The 22,795-nt window shown below is 40.3% G+C and overlaps 1 protein-coding gene across 1 annotated transcript in view; it reads left to right on the forward strand.

The window, feature by feature from the left end:
* The window catches only part of ATP8B4 (ATPase phospholipid transporting 8B4 (putative)), a 370,299-nt gene that overhangs the window by 250,796 nt on the left and 96,708 nt on the right, over positions 1 to 22,795 (forward strand). Inside the window, exon 12 of the mRNA XM_049897713.1 lies at positions 12,205 to 12,293. Within this exon, the coding sequence (XP_049753670.1) occupies positions 12,205 to 12,293 (89 nt within the window). The remainder of the gene's footprint in view (positions 1 to 12,204; positions 12,294 to 22,795) is intronic.

Consider the following 22,795-nt stretch of genomic DNA (forward strand, 5'->3'; position numbering starts at 1 on the left):
ACCATCTAGTTGTACTGGACTCAGTCTGGTAGACGCTGTGGTAGTTGTGGTGAATTAGTCCTTTGGAATAATCTTTTCCTTGTGTCTTTAGTTTTCTTTTTTTCCTTTGGAAACCCTGGTGGCGTAGTGGTTAAGTGCTACAGCTGCTAACCAAAGGGTCGGCAGTTTGAATCTGCCAGGCGCTCCTTGGAAACTCTATGGGACAGTTCTACTCTGTCCTATAGGGTCGCTATGAGTCGGAATCGACTTGACAGCAGTGGGTTTGGTTTTTTGGTTTTGAGTTTTCTTTATTCTTCCTTGCTCCAGACAGAGTAGGACCAGTGGAGTATCTTAGATGACCAATCACAAGCTTTTAAGACCCCAGATGCTACTCACCAAAGTAGGATATAGAACATTATCTTTATAAACTATGTTATGCCAATTAAGTCAGATGTCTGGAGACCATGGTCCCAAGCCCTCAGCCCAGTAACTTGGTTCCTTAGGGAGTCTGGATGTGTCCATGAAGCTTCCATGACCTTGCCTTGGTCAAGTGGTGCTGACTTGACCACGTTGTGTACTTTTACCCTTCAGCAAAGTCACCACTTATCTATTGTCAAGTTAGTGTTTTTCCCTCCCCGCCCCTTCCCTCCCTCATTACCATCAAAGATTGTTTATTTCTGTGTGGAAACCTTTTCATAAGTTTTTATAATACTGGTCTCATACAATATTTGTCCTTTTGTGATTGATTTATTTCACTCAGCATAATGCTTTCCAGTTTTATCCATGTTGTGAGATGTTTCAGAGATTCATCATTGTTCTTTATCATTGCATATTATTCCAGTACTCCATGGTGTGTATGTACCATAGTTTGTTTCTCCATTCACCTGTTGATGGGCATCTAGGTTTTTTCCATCTTTTTACTATTGTGAATATGCTGCAAGGAACATGAGTGTGCATATGTCTATTCCTGTGACGGCTCTTACTTCTCTAGAATATGTTCCAAGGAGTAGAATTGCTGGATCGTATGGTATTTCTCTTTCCAGCTTTTTAAGGAAGCACTATATCATTTTCCAAAATGGTTGTACAATTTTCGTTCTCACCAGCAGTGCATAAGAGTTCCAACTCCCTGCAACCTCTCCAACATTTGTTTTCAGTTTTTTTGATTTGTGCCAGTAATGTCAGTGTGAAATGGTATCTCATTTTAGTTTGATTTGCATTTCTCTAATGGCTAGTTATTGCAAGCATTTCCTCATGTGTCTGCTAGCTGCCTGAATGCCATCTTTGGTGAAGTATCTGTTCATACCCTTTGCCCATTCTTTGATTGGATTATTTGTCTTTTTGTTGTAGAGGTATTAGATTTTCCTATAAATTTTAGAGATTAGACCTTTGTCAGATATGTAATAGCCAATTTTTTTTTCCCAGTCTGGAGGTTCTCTTTTTACACTTAGTGAAGTCTTTTGATGAGCATAAATGTTTATTTTTAGAAGATTCGTTATCTAGCTTATCTTCTGGTCTTTGTATATTGTTAGTTGTGTTATATATCCTGTTAATGCCGTGTATTAGGGCCTCTAGAGTCAATCCTATTTTTTCTTCTATGATCTTTATAGTTTTTGGTTTTATATTTAGGCCTTTGATCCATTTTGAATTAGTTTTTGTGTATGATGTGAGGTATGGGTCCTGCTTCTTTTTTTTTTTTTTAACATGTGGACATCAGTTTTGCCAGCACCATTTGTTAAAAAGACCGTCTTTTCCTCATTTGATGGACTGTGGGCCTTTGTTGAAGATCAGATGACCGTGGGTGGATGGATTTACATCTGGGTTCTCGATTCTTTTCCATAGGTCAGTGTGTTTGTCATTGTACCAGTACCGGGCTGTTTTGACTACCACGGCTGTATACGTTCTGAGGTCAGGTAGTGCTAATCCTCCTACTTTATTCTTCTTCTTCAAAAATGCTGTACTTATCTGGGGCCTCTTGCCTTTCCATATAAAGTTGTTGATTTGTTCCCCCATCTCATTAAAGAATGGTGTTGGTACATGGATCAGGATTGCATTATATCTGTAGATTGCTTTGGGTAGAATTGATATTTTCACAATGTTGAGTCTTCCTATCCATAAGCATGGTATGTTTTTCCATGTATATAGATCTCTTTTTGTTTCTTGCAGTAGTGTTTTGTAGTTTTCTTTGTAGTTGTCTTTGTCTTTGACATCCCTGGTTAGATTTATTCCCAAGTACTTTATTTTTAAGGGGCTATTATAAGTTTTTTTTTTTTTTAAGTGGTATTGTTTTCTCGATTTCCCTTTCATCATTCTCTTTATTGGCATATAGGAATCCAACTGATTTTTGTACGTTTACCTTATATCCCTCTACTCCACTAAATCTTTCAATTAGTTCCAGGAGTTTTCTTGTGGAGTCTTTTTGAGTTCTCCATGTGTGGTATCATATCATCTGCAAATAGGGATAGTTTTACTTCTTCGTTACCAATTTGGATGCCCTTTATCTCTTTGTCTTACGTTATTGCTGTAGCTAGAACATCCAGCCCAATGTGAAATGGGAGTGGTGATAAAGGGCATCCTTGTCTTGTTCCTGTTCTCAGGGGGAATATTTTCAGCTTCTCTCTGTTGAGAATGATGTTGGCTGTTGGTTTTGTATTAAAAAATAAATATTGCTGCCAAATCAATTTCGACTTATAGCAACCCCACAGGACAGAGTAGAACTGCCTCATATGGTGTCCAGGGAGCAGCTGGTGGATTCAAACTGTTGACCTTTGGTTAGCAGCCATAGCTCTTAACCACTGTGCCACCAGGGCTCCAGGGTTTTGTGGTTTTGTATAGATGCCTCTCATTATGTTGAGGAATTTCCCTTCTATTCCTATTTTATTGACAGTTTTTATCAGGAATGGATGTTGGACTTTATCGAATGTCTTTTCTGTGTAGTTGAGATGATCATGTTTTATTTATGTGGTGGATTACATTGACCTATTTTCTAATGTTGAACCATCCTTGCCTGGTATGAATCCCACTTGGTCGTGGTGCATTCTTTTTTTGTATACGGTACTGAATTCTATTGGCTAGAATATTGTTGAGAATTTTTGCGTCTATGTTCTTGACATATATTAGTCTGTAATTTTCTTTTTTGGGGGGGGTGTCTTTGCCTGGTTTTGGTATCAGGGTTATGCTGGCTTCATAGAATGAATTTGAAAGTATTCCTTCCTTTTCCATGTTCTGAAATAGTTTGAGTAGTACTGGTGTTAGCTCTTCTCTGAATGTTTGATAAAATTTTCCAGTGAAGCCGTCTGGACCAGGGCCTTTTTTTTTTTTTTTTTGAGAGGGGGTGGTGTTTATTACCTTATCAAGCTCTTCTCTTGTTATGGGTCTGTTCATATTTTATACCTCAGTTTGTGTCAGTTTAGGTAGGTAGTGTGTTTCTAGAAATTTGTCCATTTCTCTAGGTTTTCAAATTTGTTGAAGTATAGTTTTTCATAGTACTCTGTTATGATTCTTTTTATTTCAGTGGGATTTGTTGTAATGCCCCACATTTCATGTCTTATTTGGGTTATTTGCTTCCTCTCCTGGTTTTTTTTTTTTTTTTTTTTGGTCAATTTGGCTAATTGTCAATTTTGTTGATCCCTTCAGAGAACTAACTTTTGGCTTTGTTGATTCTTTCTATTGTTTTTCTAGTCTCTATTTCATTTATTTCTGCCCTGATCTTCAATATTTCCTTTCTTCTGGTGGCTGTGGGCTTCTTTTGCTGTTCTCTTTCTATTCATTCAAGTTGTATAGGTAATGTTTTGATTTTGTCCCTTTCTTTTTTGATGTGTGCATTGGTATAAATTGACCTCTGAGAAGTGCCTTTGCTGTATCCCAAAGGTTTTGGTGTGATGTATTTTCATTCTCATTTAAATCTAGGAATTTTTTTATCCCATCTTTGATTTCTTCTATTACCCAGTGTTTTTTTTAAGCAAGTGTTATTCAGTTTCCATGTATTTGAATTTTTTTCCACTTGCTCTTCCTGTTATTAATTTCTACTTTTATGGTGTTGTGCTCAGAGAAGATGCTTTGTATTATCTCACTGTTTGAATTTTTTGAGGGTTGCTTTGTGGCCTAAGTGTAGTCTGTTCTCGAGAAAATTCCATGTGAGTTGGAAAAGACTGTATACTTTGCTGCTGTTGGATAGAGTGCTCTATATATGTCTATGAGGTCAAATTGGTTGATTTTGGCCTTTAAATCTTCTGCATCTTTGCTGAATTTTTTTCTAGATTTCCTGTCCTTTACAAAGAGTGGTGCATTGAATTCTCCTATTATTATTGTGAAACTGTCTATTTCTCTTTTCAGTGCTGTTAGTTTGTTTTATGTATTTTTGAGCCCTGTCATTGTGTACATAGATATTTATTATGGTTATGTTTTCATGGTAGAGTGTCCCTTTAATCATTACATAATGTTCTTCCTTGTCTTTTGTGGTAGATTTTGTTTTAAAGTCTATATTATCTGAGGTTAGTATTGCAACTCCTGTTATGTTTTGGTTGCTATTTGCTTGATATATTTTTTTCCATCCTTTGATTTTTAATATATTTATGTCTTTGTTTCTAAGATATGTCTCTTATAAATAGCATATTGATGGGTCCTATTTTTTCATCCATTTGTCACTCTCTGTCTCTTTACAGGTACATTTAAGCTATTATGTTCGGTGTGATTATTGATAGGCCTGAGTTTATTGCTGTCATTTTGTAGTGCTTTGTGTGCATGTGTGTGGTTCTGATGTTTTCTTTGTTCCTCTTACTCTCCTGTGCTAAATTCTTTTTGTTTATAGATTGTTTGTTTTTGTAGATTTTGTGTTTTCTGAGAATTTTTCTTCTTTATTTCATTGAGTAGGTTTGTTAACTTTCTCTGTGTTTACCTTGAACTTTGCCTCATCTTCCTAAGTTTAAACCAGTCTTTTATTACTTGATATCATCCTGATTTTCTGTCTCTTCGAATATCACCTTGACTTCCTCTCCCTTTGAAAGTTCTATACTAATGCTGTTTACTCCCTCCTTTGTTGTTCTAACATTGTTGTCCTTTACAGATTGACATCTCTGTGTAAATCTTCTGGTTTCATCATATCCTTGAGAGTTCATTACCTCAGTTAATAGTTGGCTGATGCTGTCCTGTGTCCTATATTCAGGTTGTTGTCTGTTCTCTAACTGAAGGACACCCTTTAATAATTCTTGTAAATTTGTTTTGGTTTTTACATACTTCCTTAATTTCTGTTTATCTGGAAATGTCCTAATTTCACTATCATATTTGTATGAGAGTTTGCAGTATCTGTTGTTCTTGGTTGGCAGTTTTTTCTTTCAAGGTTTTATGTATGTTACCCAATTGTTTTCTTGCTTGTGTGGTTTCTGCCCAGTAATCAGAGCTCAGTCTTATTGCTTCCCCTTTGTATGTGACTTTTTGTTTTTCTTGAGCTGCTTCCAGGATTCTTTCTTTGTCTTTAATTTTGGTGAGTGCAATTATGATATATTTTGGTGACTTTCTTTTGGGATCTATCCTATTGGAGTTCATTGAGCTTCTTCGGTGGTCAGCTTTACATCTTTCATGATATTAGGGAAGTTTTCCGTCAGCAAATCTTCAATGATCCTCTCTATGTTTTCCGTTTTCTCCCCCTGTTCTGGAACTCTGATCAAGCACAAATTTTTGCATTTGATTGTATCCCACATTGTTCTCAAGTTTTCTTCATTCTTTTCTCTGATTTTTCTTCAAAGTGGTATCCAAGGATTTGTCTTCAGTTTCATTGATCCTGTCTTCCATGGTTTCACCTTTGCTCGTAAAACCTTCTATTGCAGTGTCCATTTCTGAAATCTTGTTGTTTATCTTTTGGATTTCTAATTATTGTTTTTGTATGATTTTTAATTGTTTATTTATTGTCACATTTTGTTCCTGTATTATTTTCCTGAATTCTTCTATTGCTTTGTTGGACTTTTCCCTGATTTTGCCTGTATTTTTCACTATTTTGTCTATTTTCTTGTTATTTTTATCTGCGTTTTCCTTCATCTCTCTCCCTGTCAGATAGTTCCAGTGCCTTTTTTTCTATCAGAAGGTAATCTGGTGTTTTATTTTGGTCGCTTACTGGAGCATTCCTGTCCTGCTTTTTTCTTTCTGTCTTTTTGTTTTGATGTTGTCTGCAGTCTCTGGGACATTCAGAAATTATTTTATTTGTTTATTTGTTGTAGATTTGTTTGTTTCATACTGCGTTTTTGTTTTATTAGGTTGTCTGGGCAGGCAGACTGGGCATGTTTTGTTGCTTGCTCTTCTGTGTGCACAGTATTCCTCACCACCTTGTCCAGGTCAGTAAGGCTGATTGCTCAGATGTGGTGCAGCAGGACAGGTCCAGTGGGGGGGGGGCAGGGATGGGTTGTTTGTGACATGAACTTTGGCCAACTGGTTGGGGCCTGGGGCAGTGTGGGCTGAGGATTGGGGATCCAGGGGTCCACAACAGTGCTGCTCAGGGGTGCAGTGCTAAGTGCACAGTGCAGATAGGCAGGAGGAAAGGGAGAGGATGTGATATGCAGAGCTAAGAGGGTGAGAGAAAGAACAAAGAGCAACAGAAGCAAACAAAGTGAAGGAAAAGAAAAAAAGTAAATAAACTGGTGGTGTGGTGGTATTCAGCAGGTGGGTGTATTGCAGACCCAGGGAGGTCCTGCTTTGGTAGCTCTGTAGTCAAGCAGTGCAGCTTGGCCTGTTGAGAAGGGGCCTGGGCAGTGCACAGGGCTAGGTGGGTGGGAGAAAGGAAAGGAAAGAAGGGAAAGAGAGAGAAGAAACAACAACAACAACAAATAAATATGGTGCTGAGGGAGCCAGCGATTGGGGGTGGGGTGGAATTAAGTTGGCGGTGAGCTGGTGTCTCTCTTGCTGAGTGGCGTGGCTTGTCCCTTAGAAAGGGGCGGAGGCAGCACAGGGCCTAGGTAGGAGGGAGAAGGGAAAGGGAGAAGGGTAAAGATAAAGAAAAATAAAATATTGTGCTGAGGAGGCCAATCTGTGGAGGTGATGCAGACCCAGGGAGGCCAAGTGCCAGTGCCTCTCTAGCTGAGCAGTGCAGCACAGCCTGTTGAGAAGGGTGGGCAGTGGTGCATGGGGCTAGATGGACTGGAGAAAGGAAAGGAAGGAAGGAGAGAGAGAGAAGAAACAACAACAAGAGAAACAAAAAAAACAAAATGGTGCTGAGGGAGCCAGCAGGTGATGGTGGCACAGACCTGAGGAGGCCATGTGCTGGTGGCTTTCTAGTCAACCAGTGCAGCACAGCTTATTGAGGAGGGGTAGGGATGGCACGCAAGGCTAGGTGGGCAGGGGAAAGGAAAAGGAGGAAGGGACAGAGAAAAAAACAAACAAAAAAATATGGCACTGAAGGAGCTGGCAGTGGGGGTGACATGGATGCAGGGAATCCGTGTACCAGTGGCTCCCTAGCTGAGTGGTGCAACATGGCCCATTGAGAAGGGGTGGGGCAGCCCAAGGGGCTAGCTGGGCAGGAGAAAGGAAAGGAAGGAAGGGAGAGAGAGAGAGAAGAAACAGAAAAAAAGAGAAAAAAGGCACTGAGGGAGCCTGCCATTGTGGAGGTATGGAACCAGAGAGGCCGTGCTCACAGCTCTCTTGCCCAGCGGTGTGGCACAGCCCATCGAGAAGGGGCAGGGACAGCACATGGGGCTAGCTAGGTAGGAGGAAGGAGAGGAATGTTGAGAGAGAGAGATGAACAAAAAGAAAAGCCCCCCAAAATAATAACAAACAAACAAAAAAAAACAATATGACACTGGTGGAACCTGCTGTTGGAGGTAGGGTACACCCAGACAGCAATGAGCTCATAGGCTGAGCTACCATGGCCTGCTGGAAAGCAATGGAGGCTGTGTAGAGGGAAGAAGGGTGGGGGGAGGGGTGGGAAAGCGTGTATCCCTGGCTGCCAGGTGCTCTGTCTTCTCTTGGGAACTCCAAGAAGTTGTCTTTCCATACTGCTTGTCTGAGTTCTTTGGTGGCTGTAGCCCAAAATGGCGAATCTGGCCACATTAGCTGGCAGGGATGTCCACTCCATAGCTCTCTTCTCTCTGTCAGTTTTTTATACCATTTGGTGCTTGATTGAGCTCTTTATCCCTTCATTTGGTGGTGAGGGTTCCAGGATTGACATTAGTATCTGTTTTACTTAGTTTTTTGGATCTTCGCTGCAGAGCAATGGCATCGTGCTTCTGTCCATAGCACCACATTGACTCTGCCCCTGTAGCCTAAAATTTTGTTTGCATTTGTATGATCTTGTTTGCAATAACTAATTTGGTACTATAGTTCAGCTACAAAATGCTATGCTAGGTCAGCTATTGTGATCATAAAAGTAAAGCATGTGCACACATTGCCTAAAACATAGTAAGTGCCCAAGAAATTAATTAATTTTCTAAGCAAGTATTCACTGAGTGCCTACTATGTTCCAGGCACTATGCTATGTGCTTACTGGTGATTAAGAAGGTGAGGAAAAACAAATGCACTTCCTTTACTCATATAGCTTTCAGTCAGGTAGGGAAGAGAGACATTAATCTCAAATAATTGTAATAATGAAGGCACATAATCACAAACTGAGATAGGCACTCTGAAGAATAAGAACATGGACTCACATGAGCATATAATGGAGGAAACTGATTTAGACTTGGGATTTAGGGAAGGCTTTCCAGATGAAGTTTGAGTCAAGAGTTGAAGGATGAGAAAGTGTTAACCAGGCAAAGAGTGTAGGAAAGCCAGCCAGAAAGTACATTATGAGCAAAGGCCTTGTGGCAGGAGTGAAGATGATGAGGTAAAATAACTCAAGAAGGCCAGTATGGAATGTGGAAAGCATGAAGATGTGGATAGGGGCTGGACCATGTAAAACCTTGTGATCTGTATCCTGAATTTTGGTCTTTATCCTAAAAACACTGAGAAGACATTGCAAGTTTATAAACAGATGGGATGTGTAGTGGTGCTAAATTTAAAAGGTTCACTCTTTTTATATACATATATATATAATTTTTATTGTGCTTTAAGTGAAAGTTTACAAATCAAGTTAGTTTCTCACACAAAAACCCATATACACCTTGCTACATACTCCCAATTACTCTCCCCCTAATGAGATAGCCTGCTTTCTCCCTCCACTCTCTCTTTTCGTGTCCATTTCGCCAGCTTCTAACCCCCTCCACCCTCTCATCTCCCCTCCAGGCAGGAGATGGTAACATAGTCTCAAATGTCCACCGGATCCAAGAAGCTCACTCCTCACCAGTATCCCTCTCCAACCCATTGTCCAGTCCAACCTCTGTCTGAAGAGTTGGCTTTGGGAATGGTTCTGGTCCTGGGCCATCAGAAGGGCTGGGGGCCATGACCACTGGGGTCCTTCCAGTCTCAGTCAGGCCATTCAGTCTGGTGTTATGAGAATTTGGGGTCTGCATCCCACTGCTCTCCTGCTCCCTCACGGGTTCTCTGTTGTGTTCCCTGTCAGGGCAGTCATCAGTTGTAGCCAGATACCGTCTAGTTCTTCTTGTCTCAGGATGATGTAGACTTTGGTTCATGTGGCCCTTTCTGCCTCTTGGGCTCGTAATCGCCTTGTGTCCTTGATGTTCTTCGTTCTCCTTTGATCCAGGTGGGTTGAGACCAATTGATGCATCTTAGATGGCTGCTTGCTAGCATTTAAGACCCCAGACACCACTCTTCAAAGTGGAATGCAGAATGTTTTCTTAATAGATTTTATTATGCCAATTGACTTAGATGTCCCCTGAAGCCATGGTCCCCAGACCCCTGCCCCTTAAAAAGTTCACTCTTGTCTACAGTGTTTGTAATGTTTGTAAATAGACTGCAGGTCCTTGAAAGAGTGCACAACTGGGGCGGGAGAGAAGGAAATATGTTGATTAGGGTGGGGCTCAGAGTGAATACAGAGGGACCAAGTTAATAGACTTACTGTAATCCAGTTGAGAGGTGATGGTACTTCAGATTGGGGTGGGAGTCATGGAGATCAAGATAGGAAATTCAGAAGCTATTTAGAAAGATTTGAGGGAGAGTCTGAGAGAGATGTCAAATATCATTCCTAGGTTTCTCAGAGCCTTTTCAACAGGATGGATGATGGTGCCATTTACTGAGATAAGGAATCCTGGAGGTAGATCATGAGCTGGGCTTGGACAAGGGCCACTTGAGGGGCCTTAGAGAGATCTAGATGAAGATGCCATTAAGGCAATTGAACATACGGCTTTAACTATATAGATTTGTGCTTAGAGGTGCAGTCTGAACGGGAGATATGAATTTGGCCTATTGACGGTAACTGAAGCTCAAGTCTTAGATGAGATTGCCTGGGGAAGGTGGATTGAGTAGAAAAGAAGATGACCTATGCCTACAGTGCTTGTAAATAGGCAGCAGGTCCTTGAAAGAGTGCATGATAGCGGGGGGAGAGAAGGAATTCCAGTATTTAAAGGCCAGGCAGAGGGAGGTAAGCATCAAGGAAGACAGGAGGATAAACAAGAGAACATTGTAACACAGAAGCTAAGGGAAGAGGGTGTTTCAGAACTTTGGAATGTCAACAGTGTCAAAGGCTGCTGAGTGGTCAGAAAGGCTATAGGATATTGATGATAACACTAGGTCTATTTTGGTAGAGTGTTTGTCCCAGAAACTAGATTCAGTAATGAGTGGGAGATGAGAATAGAAAATTCCTGCAAGAACTTTGACTGTGGGAGGAAGAATATATTTGTGTATCAGTATCTGTGGACATATTTAAATAAGTGCTTACAAACCCATAAAGTGGATTATTCGTTAGTCTGTGTGTGTTTCTGTGCCTAAGAAATATAAATTTTTGCCACAAAACTGGTCAGTATTTTAGCTTTTTAGCAGTCATAAGCTTTGTTTGTTCTTTGTTGTCTTAACCATAAAAGAAATATTTCCCATTCTCAATGTCCATATGATTTCAATAAATGATTCTGAGGAAGCGGCTGGGAATAGGACACTGGGGTACAGTTTTCAACTCAAGTGAATTGTTATGGGACCCTAAACTTTACTTCAATTTGCCTTTCAAGTAAAGGACAATCTTAAGGATGTGCCCACTCTACCCAGAACGGTATTTAATTTCATGTGTGTCTCCCTTTTTCTCTTATTTCTTTCATTTCCCCTTTCCTCTTATTTTAAATGGCTGCCTGGATTAATAATCACGGGAAAGACAAGGTAGAGAGGGAACACTAGAGAAGTCAGTTTATAATTAAAATCTAAATGCTTCTATTCGGCATCGTCTCTGTCCACAGGAATTTCCATAGCCATCTATTCTAATACTCTCCTCTGTTAATCACTTAATACCTAACTTTTAAAGCAGTTAATAATATTCTTAGAATTCCTTGAACAAGTGATTTAGTGACTCTATCATGAGATAATCTATTGTATTTACCTGAAATAATCTAACATAAGATTTAAGACAATTCTTGCCTCTACAAAGAGTGCGTATCATATGTTGTTGTTGCCACTGAATTCTTTTCCAACTTATAACGAACCCATGTGACAGAGTAGAACTGCCCCATAGGGTCTTTTTTTTCTTTTTTTTTTTTTTGGCTATCCTCTTTATGGGAGCAGATTTCTAGATCTTCCTCCCATGGAGATGCTGGGTGAGTTCAAATTGCCAACCTTTCAGCTAGCAGTCAAGTGCTGAGCTGAACCATCGCACCACCAAGGCTCCTTGCATATTATATGCCAGTAGTCAATGTACGATAAAGTTTAAATTGCTGGTTGATGAACTTGGAGTTATTCTCAAACCTTTTTGGGGAATTGGACTCAAAGTTTGATTTCTTAGCTTTCTGTTTTTGACATTAGTGCTCTGAATTTTTTTAATTTTTGCGTTCTTTTTAACATTTCCAAATTAGCCCTCGCTTTTATGGACTTCATTAGCCTTAACTGCTTCAAGCTAGAAGATGTTATTGTTACACACATGCACAGATTTTCGAAGAATAGCATTTCTCACACCCTTTCAGCTACAAGTTCTGCCTGGATTTATCCTATTCAAAGGAGACCAATTTTCTTGCAGTTTCCACAGTTAAGCCACTAGATGAGAATCATATACAACTTAACAATGGCCCTTGCTCTTAATAAAAGTTAAATTATTTGGAAAGACATTTTCTTTTTCTTTTGGGAAAATTTGATATGATTGAGAAGTAATAATAATAGTAATAAGACATAATCTAATTGTTTCAGGTTATTTACTTTTTTTTTTTTTTTTTTTTGCAGGTCCCGACACCAAACTAATGCAGAACAGTGGTAAGACTAAATTTAAAAGGACAAGTATTGATAGATTGATGAATACACTAGTACTGTGGGTAAGTTACTCTAACAAAACTAGGTGGTATCACCAGTCCTTGTTATCCTAATATATTTCTTATATTTTTCTGGGAATTCTTGAGGAGTTTGTATTTTGGGAATTTTGCATCTGGGGCTCAGGCATACTGTTTCTACTTCCTAGATTATGATGATTTCTCAACCTTGGTAGAATTTCTCATGAGAGGTAGTTTGGTGCTTATGGAGGTCTTCATGGTCATGCAAATTCCCCATATCCCAAGGATTGGATTTTGAAAAATAAAATATAGTTTTTAAGATAGTTTGGTCTTTTTGTTGTCTTACCTTTGCGCAAGTCCTCTCTACATAGCTTATGAACAGGGCTGGCATGTTTAGTTTAAGGATTTGCTGTCACTATCTAGGAATTATTAATTAATAAATAATTTATAAACAAGGGGCCCCATATTTTCATTTTGTACTAGACTCTGAAATTTATGTGGCAAGTTCTGCTATGGATCCTTTGAGGACCAGGTCCATAATTCTTCTCCTTCATGAAGCCTTCTAAACTTTCTTAGGCCATGGTTAACTCATGCCTCTGAATTCTCTGAATGATTTTCTCTACCACACATTTACCATAAACAGTCCCCTGCATCCCATCCTTTTGTCAGTAAATCTTGTGTAACCTCACACTACTGATTTGATCGTTTTCTGACTTTTTGTATAATATCGCTTTGCCTCCTTATAAATCTTGTGTAACCTCACACTACTGATTTGATCGTTTTCTGACTTTTTGTATAATATCGCTTTGCCTCCTTAAGTACGTGTTAAATTTGAAGACAATGACTTTGGCATATGAAGACAGTGGACTTTCAAATACATTATAGACTCACAATCAAAGAATCTGAGCTCAGTATATGCTTGACTGATATATAATATTTGAACTCTGAATAAGGAAGGAAGAAAACTAACATTTTTTGTGCACAAAATATTGGCCAGGCTGTGTTTTACTCTAAGTATGGACCTCAGACTTGGGGCATCTATGTTCCTCCCCCACTTTCCCCTTGGGTCAGAGCCCATAGGGCTAGAGGGACATGCCTATATGGAGACAGTGCCTCCTTCTAGTATTCCCAATTTAAATGGCCCTGAACTCATTTCTAGGGCCTGCATAGGGCGTGTGTATATATCTACCTCAGAGTAAAAGTACCGATCATGCAGCAAGGACTGTTCTTGCTATTCATATTAGAAAAGAGAGGAGGAGGAGCCAACATGGCACCCTGGACAGTATGCCATGCTGTTCTCTGCAGCAAAGACCCAAATAACTAAGTAAAACAGACATAGATGTCAATCCTGGAACTGTAAGCATCAAATGAAGAGATAAAGAACAAGATCAAACATTGAAAAGAAGAAACTGAAGGAAAACAGAACAAGAAGAGATACAGAGTGTAGGTCCCCTGCTGACTAACACAGCACAGCATCACTGTCTTAGAGCCCAGCAATGACCTGGACAGGGAATATGGGAAGGGAACTTCACAGAGCTCCCGACAGGAGACAGAGCACCTGGTAACCAGAGAAACATGCTCTCCCGACCCTCGCCCTTCTATCCTATACCCAGCTTAAAACCTTTCCAAATGGGCCACGCAGAGCTGCTTTGGCTAGAGCAACACTGGCCCACCACCAGCCCAGGTCCATCCTGCCCAGCCCCCACCCACTGGCTCCTGTTGCCCCGTTTTTTCCCCTTTCTTCCTTTTCTTTCTCCCTCCCACCTAGCCCTGTACACCACCTTTACACCTTCCTGCCAGGCTACAGTGCTCCACCATGCGTAGAGAGCCAGTGTCCTGCTTCCACCCCAGGTACTCCCTGCCCACACCCACTGGCTCCCGTCATGCCATTTTTTTCTCCATCTCTTCCTTTTCTTTTTCGCTCCCATTTTGCCCCGTATGCCACCCCCACCCCCTTATCACTGGCACCCAGATCTGCCCTTCCACAACCCACTGGATACCCTTTTTGTTTCTTGTTTGTCTTTTCTTTGTTCCCCTCAACTAGCCCTGTACGCCACTCCTCTTTCCAGCTGGCTCTCACCATGCCACTGTGGTTAGAGTGTCCCTGGCTCAGGCCCAGTGCCACACCAGGCCCACACTGCCCTTCCACTCCCACCACTCAGCCAGCTGCTGGAGGTAGGGAAGTAAGACTGTACCATTCCCCATCCAACACCCCTGCCTATCTGGCGAAGGGCTATGAATGCTCCCACACTGCTGGACCAACAAAAGGAGGCAGAAAATGCCCACCCAGTTTGTCCTCAGCCACCTCACCAAACCAACGTACAGCAAAGCAGACTCACCCTGCCTGCTGCTGCCCTGCCCATCTGGGCAAGGTGGTAAGAGCTATCATGTCCACAGATGAGCAAGAAGCAAAGCATGCTCAGTCTGCCCGCCATGACATATCAAAACAAAACAAAAAATCAGGACAAAACAAAAGAACATACTATCTATAAATAAATAAAATAGTACTTTAATGTCTTGGAAACAGCAAACAATATCAAAACATATATAAAAAAGAAGCAGGACAAGATGGCTCAGCAAGTGACCAAAATAAAGAATCAGATGACCTTCCAGAAGACAAAAAGGTAGTGGAACGATCTGATATGGAATTCAAAAGACTAATATTTAGGGCTCTCTAAGAGATTAGGAAACAGATCAAGTGAAACATAGACAAAACCAAGGAAAAAATAGACAAAACTTTGGAAAACACAGACAAAACCAATGAAAACAGCCAAAATTAAGGAAAACACAGACAAAGCACTAGAAGAATTCAGGAAAATAATACAAGAAAAAAAAATCAAAATAAATAAGCAATTAGAAATCATACAAAAACAGCAACTAGAAATGGACAACTCAATAGAAGGTCTTAGGAGAAATTTCAAACAATGGAAGACAGACTCAGTGGGAGCAAAGACAAATCCATGGACACCATTTTGTTTGAGGAAATGTCAGAGAAAAGATTGAAGAAAACCTAAGAAGTGTGTGGAACAAACTCAAGAGCAAAAGTTTGTGTGTAATCAGAGTTCCAGAACAGGGAGAGAAAATTGAAAACACAAAGAAGATTGTTGAAGATTTGGTGGCAGAAAACTTCCCAAATATCATGAAAGACACAAAGTTGGCCATCCAAGAAGCACAAAGAAACCCATAAATGAAAGACTCCAAAAGAAAGACACCTTGAAAAATCATAATGACACTTACCAAAACCAAAACACAAAGAAAGAATCCTGAGAGCAGGTGGACAAAACAAAGTCACATACAAAGGGGAAACAATAAGACTAAACTCTGATTACTCAGCAGAAACTATGCAGGCAAGAAGGCAACGGAATGGTAATATAAAATCTTGAAAGAAAAAAACGGCAAGCCAAGAATAATAATATATTTTGCAAAACTCTTTCTCAAATATGATGACAAAATTAGGACATTTCCAGATAAACAGAAATTAAGAGAATTTGTAAAAACCAAACCAAACTTACAAGAAATATTAAAGGGAGTCTTTCTGTTAGAGAACTAACAACATCAGACAGCAACCGAAGTCTAGGATACAGGACAGCATCAGCCAGATATCAACCTAGGCAAAGAACTCTCAACAACAACAAAAACTAAAAGACTTAAAACAGGAAACAGAGATGTCAATCTCTAAAGGACAACAACATTAAAACAATAAAAGGAGGAATAAATGGTATAGATATAGAACTTTCAAATGAAGAGGAAGTCGAGGCAATATCAAGTAATAAAAGACTGGTTCAAACTTAGGAAGATAAGGTAAAATTTCCAGGTAACCACAAAGAAAGTTAACAAACCTACTTGTCAGAATAAAAAAGAAGAAAAACAAAGTCCCAGTAAATATAAAATCTATAATAGTGAAAGAAAAGGAAGTCCATAAGCAAAAAGAACTAAGCTCAGAAAAGTAAGAACAAAGAAAACATTAGCACCACACACACACACAAAAGCACAACAATATGACAGCAATAAACTCATACCTATTAACAATCACACTGAATTTAAATGCCTTAAATGCACCTATAAAGAAGAGAGTGGCAGAATGGATAAAAAAGCACGACCTATCAATATACTGTCTACAAGAGACACACCTTAGACATAAATATATTAAAAATCAAAGGATAGAGAAAAACATATCAGGCAAAAAGTAACCAAAAAAGAACAGGAGTGGCAATATTAATCTCAGGTAAAATAGGTGTTAAGGCAAAATCCACCATAAAAGACAAGAAAGACTTTATGTAATGATTAAAGGGACAATCCACCAAGAAGACATAACCTTAGTAAATATCTATGCACCCAATGACAGGGCTCCAAAACACATAAAACAAACTCTGATGGCACTGAAAAGAGAAGTTGACAGTTGAAGTAGGAGACTTCAACACACCATTCTTGGGAAAGGAGAGAACAACAGAATCCCAGTACCTAGAAAGAAACTCAACAAAGATACAGAAGTTCTAAAGGCCGAATCAACTAACTTGACCTCATAGACATACAGAGAACATTCCACCCAACAGCAGCAAAGTATACATTCTTTTCCAACTCCACATGGAATATTCTCCAGAATAGACCACATTATAGGCCACAAAGCAACACTCAGTAATGTCTAAAACATCTAAATAATACAAAGCATTCTCTCTGATCACAATGCCATAAAAGTAGAAATCAATAACAGGAAGAGCAAGGGAAAAAAATTCAAATACAGGGAAACTGAAGTGAACACCTCGCTTAAAAGCCATTGGATAATAGAAGAAATCAAAGAAGGAAAAAAAAACTCCTAACACCTTGAGGGACCAAGCTACTGGGGCTGAGAACTGGGGACTGTGGTCTTGGGGACATGTAGGTCAATTAGCATAACATAGTTTATGAAGAAAACGTTCTACATCCTACTTTAGTGAGTAGCGCCTGGGGTCTTAATAGCTTGCAAGCAGCCATGTAAGACACATCTATTGACCTCTTCATGTTCAGAGCAATGGAGAATGAAGAAAACCAAAGGCACAAGGAAAATATTAGTCCAAAGGGCTAATGGACTACGTGAACCCACAGCCTCCACCAGCAAGAGCCAGGAGAACTAGATGGTACCCAGCTACCACCACCAGCCACTCTGCCAAGGATCACAATAGATGGCACTGGACAGAGCAGAAGAAAAATGTAGAACGAAATTCAAATTCACACACACATAAAAACCAAGCTTACTGGTCTGACAGTGTCTGGAGGGACCCCTGAGACTATGGCTCCCTGTTAACTAAGAACTGAAACCATTCCCGAAGTCTACCTTTCAGCCATCGATTAGAGAGGCCTATAAAACAAACACTAACACATGTGACCCCCACGTGTCTGTCAGTTTGTCGTACTGTGGGGGCTTGTGTGTTGCTGTGATGCTGGAAGCCATGCCACTGGCATTCAGATACCAGCAGGGTCACCCATGGAGGACAGGTTTCAGCTGAGCTTCCAGACTAAGACAGACTAGGAAGAAGGACCCGGCAGTCTACTTCTGAAAAGCATTAGCCAGTGAAAACCTTATGAATAGCAGCGGAACCTTGTCTGATATAGTGCTGGAAGATGAGCCCCCCAGGTTGGAAGGCACTCAGGAGATGACTGGGGAAGAACTGCCTCCTCAAAGTGGAGTCGACCTTAATGACGTGGATGGAGTAAAGCTTTCGGGACCTTCATTTGCCGATGTGGCACGACTCAAAATGAGAAGAAACAGCTGTAAACATCCATTAATAATTGGAACCTGGATATGAATCTAGGAAAATTGGAAATCATCAAAAATGAAATGGAATGCATAAACATCGATATCCTAGGCATTAGTGAGCTGAAACAGACTGGTATTGGCCATTTTGAATCAGACAATCATATAGTCTACTATGCTGGGAATGACAACTTGAAGAGGAATGGTGTTGCATTCATCATCAAAAGGAATGCTTCAAGATGTATCCTGAAGTACAACGCTGTCAGTGATAGGATAATATCCATACAGCTACAAGGAAGACCAGTTAATACGACTATTATTCAAATTGATGCACTAACCACTAGGGCCAAAGATGAAGCACTAGAAGGTTTTTATCAGCTGCTGCAGTCTGAAATTGATTGAATATGCAATCAAGATGCATTGATAATTACTGGCGACTGGAATGCGAAAGTCGGAAACAAAGAAAGATCGGGAGTTGGAAAATATGGCCTTGGTGATAGAAACAATGCCGGAGATCAAATGAGAATTTTGCAAGGCCAATGACTTCTTCATTGCAAATACCTTCTTTCACCAACATAAACGGCGACTATACACATGGACCTTGCCAGATGGAACACACAGAAATCAAATTGACTACATCTGTGGAAACAGACGATGGAAAAGCTCAATATCATCAGTCAGAACAAGGCCAGGGGCCGACTGTGGAACAGACCATCAATTGCTCATATGCAAGTTCAAGCTGAAACTGAAGAAAATCAGAGCAAGTCCACGAGAGCCAAAATATGACCTTAAGTATATCCCACCTAAATTTAGAGACCATCTCAAGAATAGATTTGACACATTGAACACTAGTGACCGAAGACCAGACGAGTTGTGGAATGACATCAAGGACATCATCCATGAAGAAAGCAAGAGGTCACTGAAAAGACAGGAAAGAAAGAAAAGACCAAGATGGATGTCAGAGGAGACTCTGAAACTTGCTCTTAAGTGTCGAGCAGCTAAAGCAAAAGGAAGAATTGATGAAGTAAAAGGACTGAACAGAAGATTTCAAAGGGCCTCTTGAGAAGACAAAATATTATAATGACATGTGAAAAGAGCTTGAGATGGAAAACCAAAAGGGAAGAACGCGCTCGGCGTTTCTCAAGCTGAAAGAACTGATGAAAAAATTCAAGCCTCGAGTTGCAATAGTGAGGGATTCCATGGGGGAAAATATTAAGTGACGCAGGAAGCATCAAAAGAAGGTGGAAGGAATACACAGAGTCATTATACCAAAAAGAATTAGTCGATATTCAACCATTTCAAGAGGTGGCCTATGATCAGGAACCAATGGTACTGAAGGAAGAAGTCCAAGCTGCTCTGAAGGCATTGGCAAAACACAAGGCTCCAGGAATTGATGGAATATCAATTGAGATGTTTCAGCAAACAGATGCTGCACTGAAGGTGCTCACTCGTCTATGCCAAGAAATATGGAAAACAGCTACCTGGCCAACTGACTGGAAGAGATCCATATTTATGCCTAGTCCCAAGGAAGGTGATCCAACTGAATATGGAAATTATAGAACAATATTAATATCACACGCAAGCCAGATTTTGCTGAAGATCATTCAAAAACGGCTGCAGCAGTATATCGACAGGGAACTGCCAGAAATTCAGGCTGGGTTTAGAAGAGGACATGGAACCGGAGATATCATCGCCGATGTCAGATGGATCCTGGTTGAAAGCAGAGAATACCAGAAGGATGTTTACCTGTGTTTTATTGACTATGCAAAGGCATTCGACTGTGTGGATCATAGCAAACTATGGGTAACATTGCAAAGAATGAGAATTCCGGAACACTTAATTGTGTTCATGAGGAAGCTTTACATAGATCAAGAGGCAGCTGTTTGGACAGAACAAGGGGATACTGCTTGGTTTAAAGTCAGGAAAGGTGTGCGTCCAGGTTGTATTCTTTCACCATACCTGTATGCTGAACAAATAATACGAGAAGCTGGACTATATGAAGAAGAACAGGGCATCAGGATTGGAGGAAGACTCATTAACGACCTGCGTTATGCAGATGACACAACCTTTCTTGCTGAAAGTGAAGAGGACTTGAAGCACTTACTAATGAAGATCAAAGATCACAGCCTTCAGTATGGACTACACCTCAACATAAAGAAAAGAAAAATCCTCACAACTGGACCAATAAGCAACATCATGATAAATGGAGAAAAGATTGAAGTTGTCAAAGATTTCATTTTACTTGGATCCACAATCAACAGCCATGGAAGCAGCAGTAAAGAAATCAAAAGACGCATTGCATTGGGTAAATCTGTTGCAAAGGACCTCTTCAAAGTGTTGAAGAGCAAAGATGTCACCCTGAAGACTAAGGTGCGCCTGACCTAAGCCATGGTATTTTCAATTGCATCATGTGCATGTGAAAGCTGGACAACGAATAAGGAAGACTGAAGAAGAGTTGACGCGTTTGAATTGTGGTGTTGGCGAAGAATATTGAGCATGCCGTGGACTGCCAAAAGAATGAACAAATCTGTCATGGAAGAAGTGCGGCCAGAATGCTCCTTAGAGGCAAGGATGGCGAGTCTGCATCTTATATGCTTTGGACATGTTGTGAGGAGGGATCAGTCCCTGGAGAAGGACATCATGCTTGGCAGAGTACAGGGTCAGCAGAAAAGAGGAAGACCCTCAACGAGGTGCACTGACACAGTGGGTGCAACAATGAGCTCAAGCATAACAACGATTGTAAGGATGGCACAGGACTGGGCAGTGTTTCGTTCTGTTGTGCATAGGGTCGCTATGAGTCGGAACTGACTCGATGGCACCTAACAACAACAACACGTGTGAGGAATGTGCTTCTTAGTTTAATCAAGTAGATGAGACGAAATGGGCAACACCTGACAAAAAGGCAAAGCGAAGAAGACAGGAAGGGTTAGGAAAACTGGACGAATGGACACAGAGAACCCAGGGTAGAAAGGGAAAGGGGGAGAATGCTGACACATTGTGAGGATTGCAACTAAAATAACAAAAAACAATTTGTGTATAAAATTTTTGAATTAATAACTAATTTGTGCTATAAACTTTCACCTAAAACGTAATAGAAAGAAAGAGAATAGAATGATTCCTGGGGAGTTAGAAGCAAAATCCATGCTTAAATTAGAGCTTTTATTATCAAGTAAAGGAGCCCTGGTGGCACTGTGATGAAGTGTTTGGCTGCTACAGAAAAGTTCAAACTCACCAGCAGCTCTGCAGGAGAAAGATGTGGCAGTCTGCTCGCATAAAGCTTTACAGCCTTGGAAACCCTGTGGGATAGTTCTACTCTTTCCTGTTGGGTCCCTGTGAGTTGGAATCGAATCTCTGGCAACGGGTTAATGTCAAGTATCACCAACTTCAATACTCTTAAAGTAATTCTGTTCAATTAATTTACAAAACCTGTTGCCATCGAGTTACAGCTCCAACCATTTAAGAGAAAAGAGGGTGCTGTGATACAGGTACAGAATTGGTAAGATTTCAGGGATTCACAATTCTACTTTTCTCTAATTCCCAGTTTTCTACTATAGTTTCAAATAGTTTTTTTTCCCCCAACCTTGTCTTCTAATGTATCTATATTGTCCATGAAAGAATAAAATAGAAAACAGTCCTAGAATTTTTGAATATGCTTTCTTGAAGAAAAAAGTGAAATAGCAGGAAAATGCATTGCTGCTGTCTGTCCTGACTCCTCCTTCACACTAGCTGGTCTCAGCTCCTAACACCATGAGACACCTAGCAGAACAGAATCCCCATAACACTTTCTTCAGCTCAGGTCTTACTGTGTTCACTGAGCTTCCTTCCCGACGCTGGGATTTGAACTCATGAGGGACTGACCTTGCTGTCTCTGTAGCTGATAAATCTCTAAACCAGGGCTTTGGACCAGTTCACTCCTGTTCCAACTGCTGCTGAGAATTTGCATTTCTAAGAAGTTCCCTGCTGAGAATTTGCATTTCTACCCTGGATATACTGAATCAGAATCTACATTTTAACAAGATCCCAGGGTGATCCTTATGTATAACTCCCTGGGAACTTTTTAGAAATGCTAATTATCAGCAGGGAACTGTTTTAAAGTGGAAATTCTCAGCAAGGGTTGAACTGATGAACCGGTTCAAAGCCCTGCTCTAAAATGACTATCTTTATAAGGATTTGCTTACAATTTTCATTTTACTTCCTACTTTTTCTACTTTTTTTTTAATTTAAAAAGGAAAGTATATATACCATGAAGTGTTTTCATTAACCCTTCTCTTTCTTGTTGTCCTCAAGTATGGATTGTACACCCCGATCTGTAGCCTGGAGACTTGACTAGCCTGATAGTTCTTGAATCATTGATACTTTCTTCCTTTTGTTCTTATGACTTGAGTAACCATATAATTTATTACTCGTATAGGACACTTTGAAGGTACTTAAGCTACTTCTCAGCCTGAACTCCTAAGTAGAAATGAGACTCATTTTCTTTTATTTTGCAGAGTGTTTAAATATATGCATTGCCACCAATTCAGAATGTGAAGCTGTTGGCCATGTGACCGCAGACAAGTTATGTAGCTTCTCTGTTGTTGTTGTTAGCTGCTGCCGTTGAGTTGGCCCTCCACTCACGGTGACTCCATGTGTTACAGAGTAGAACTGCTCCATAGGGTTTTCTTGGCTGTAATGTTTGTGGAAGCAGTTTGCCAGGTCTTTCTTCTGCAGAGCTGGCAGGTGGATTTAAACCACCAACCTTTTGGTAAGCACCAATTACAAACTGCTTGTACCACCCAGGCTCCTTAATTTCTTTGTGCTCCCATTTTATTTTGTT

Source organism: Elephas maximus, chromosome 10, assembly GCF_024166365.1.
Source record: "Elephas maximus indicus isolate mEleMax1 chromosome 10, mEleMax1 primary haplotype, whole genome shotgun sequence".
NCBI lineage: Eukaryota > Metazoa > Chordata > Mammalia > Proboscidea > Elephantidae > Elephas > Elephas maximus.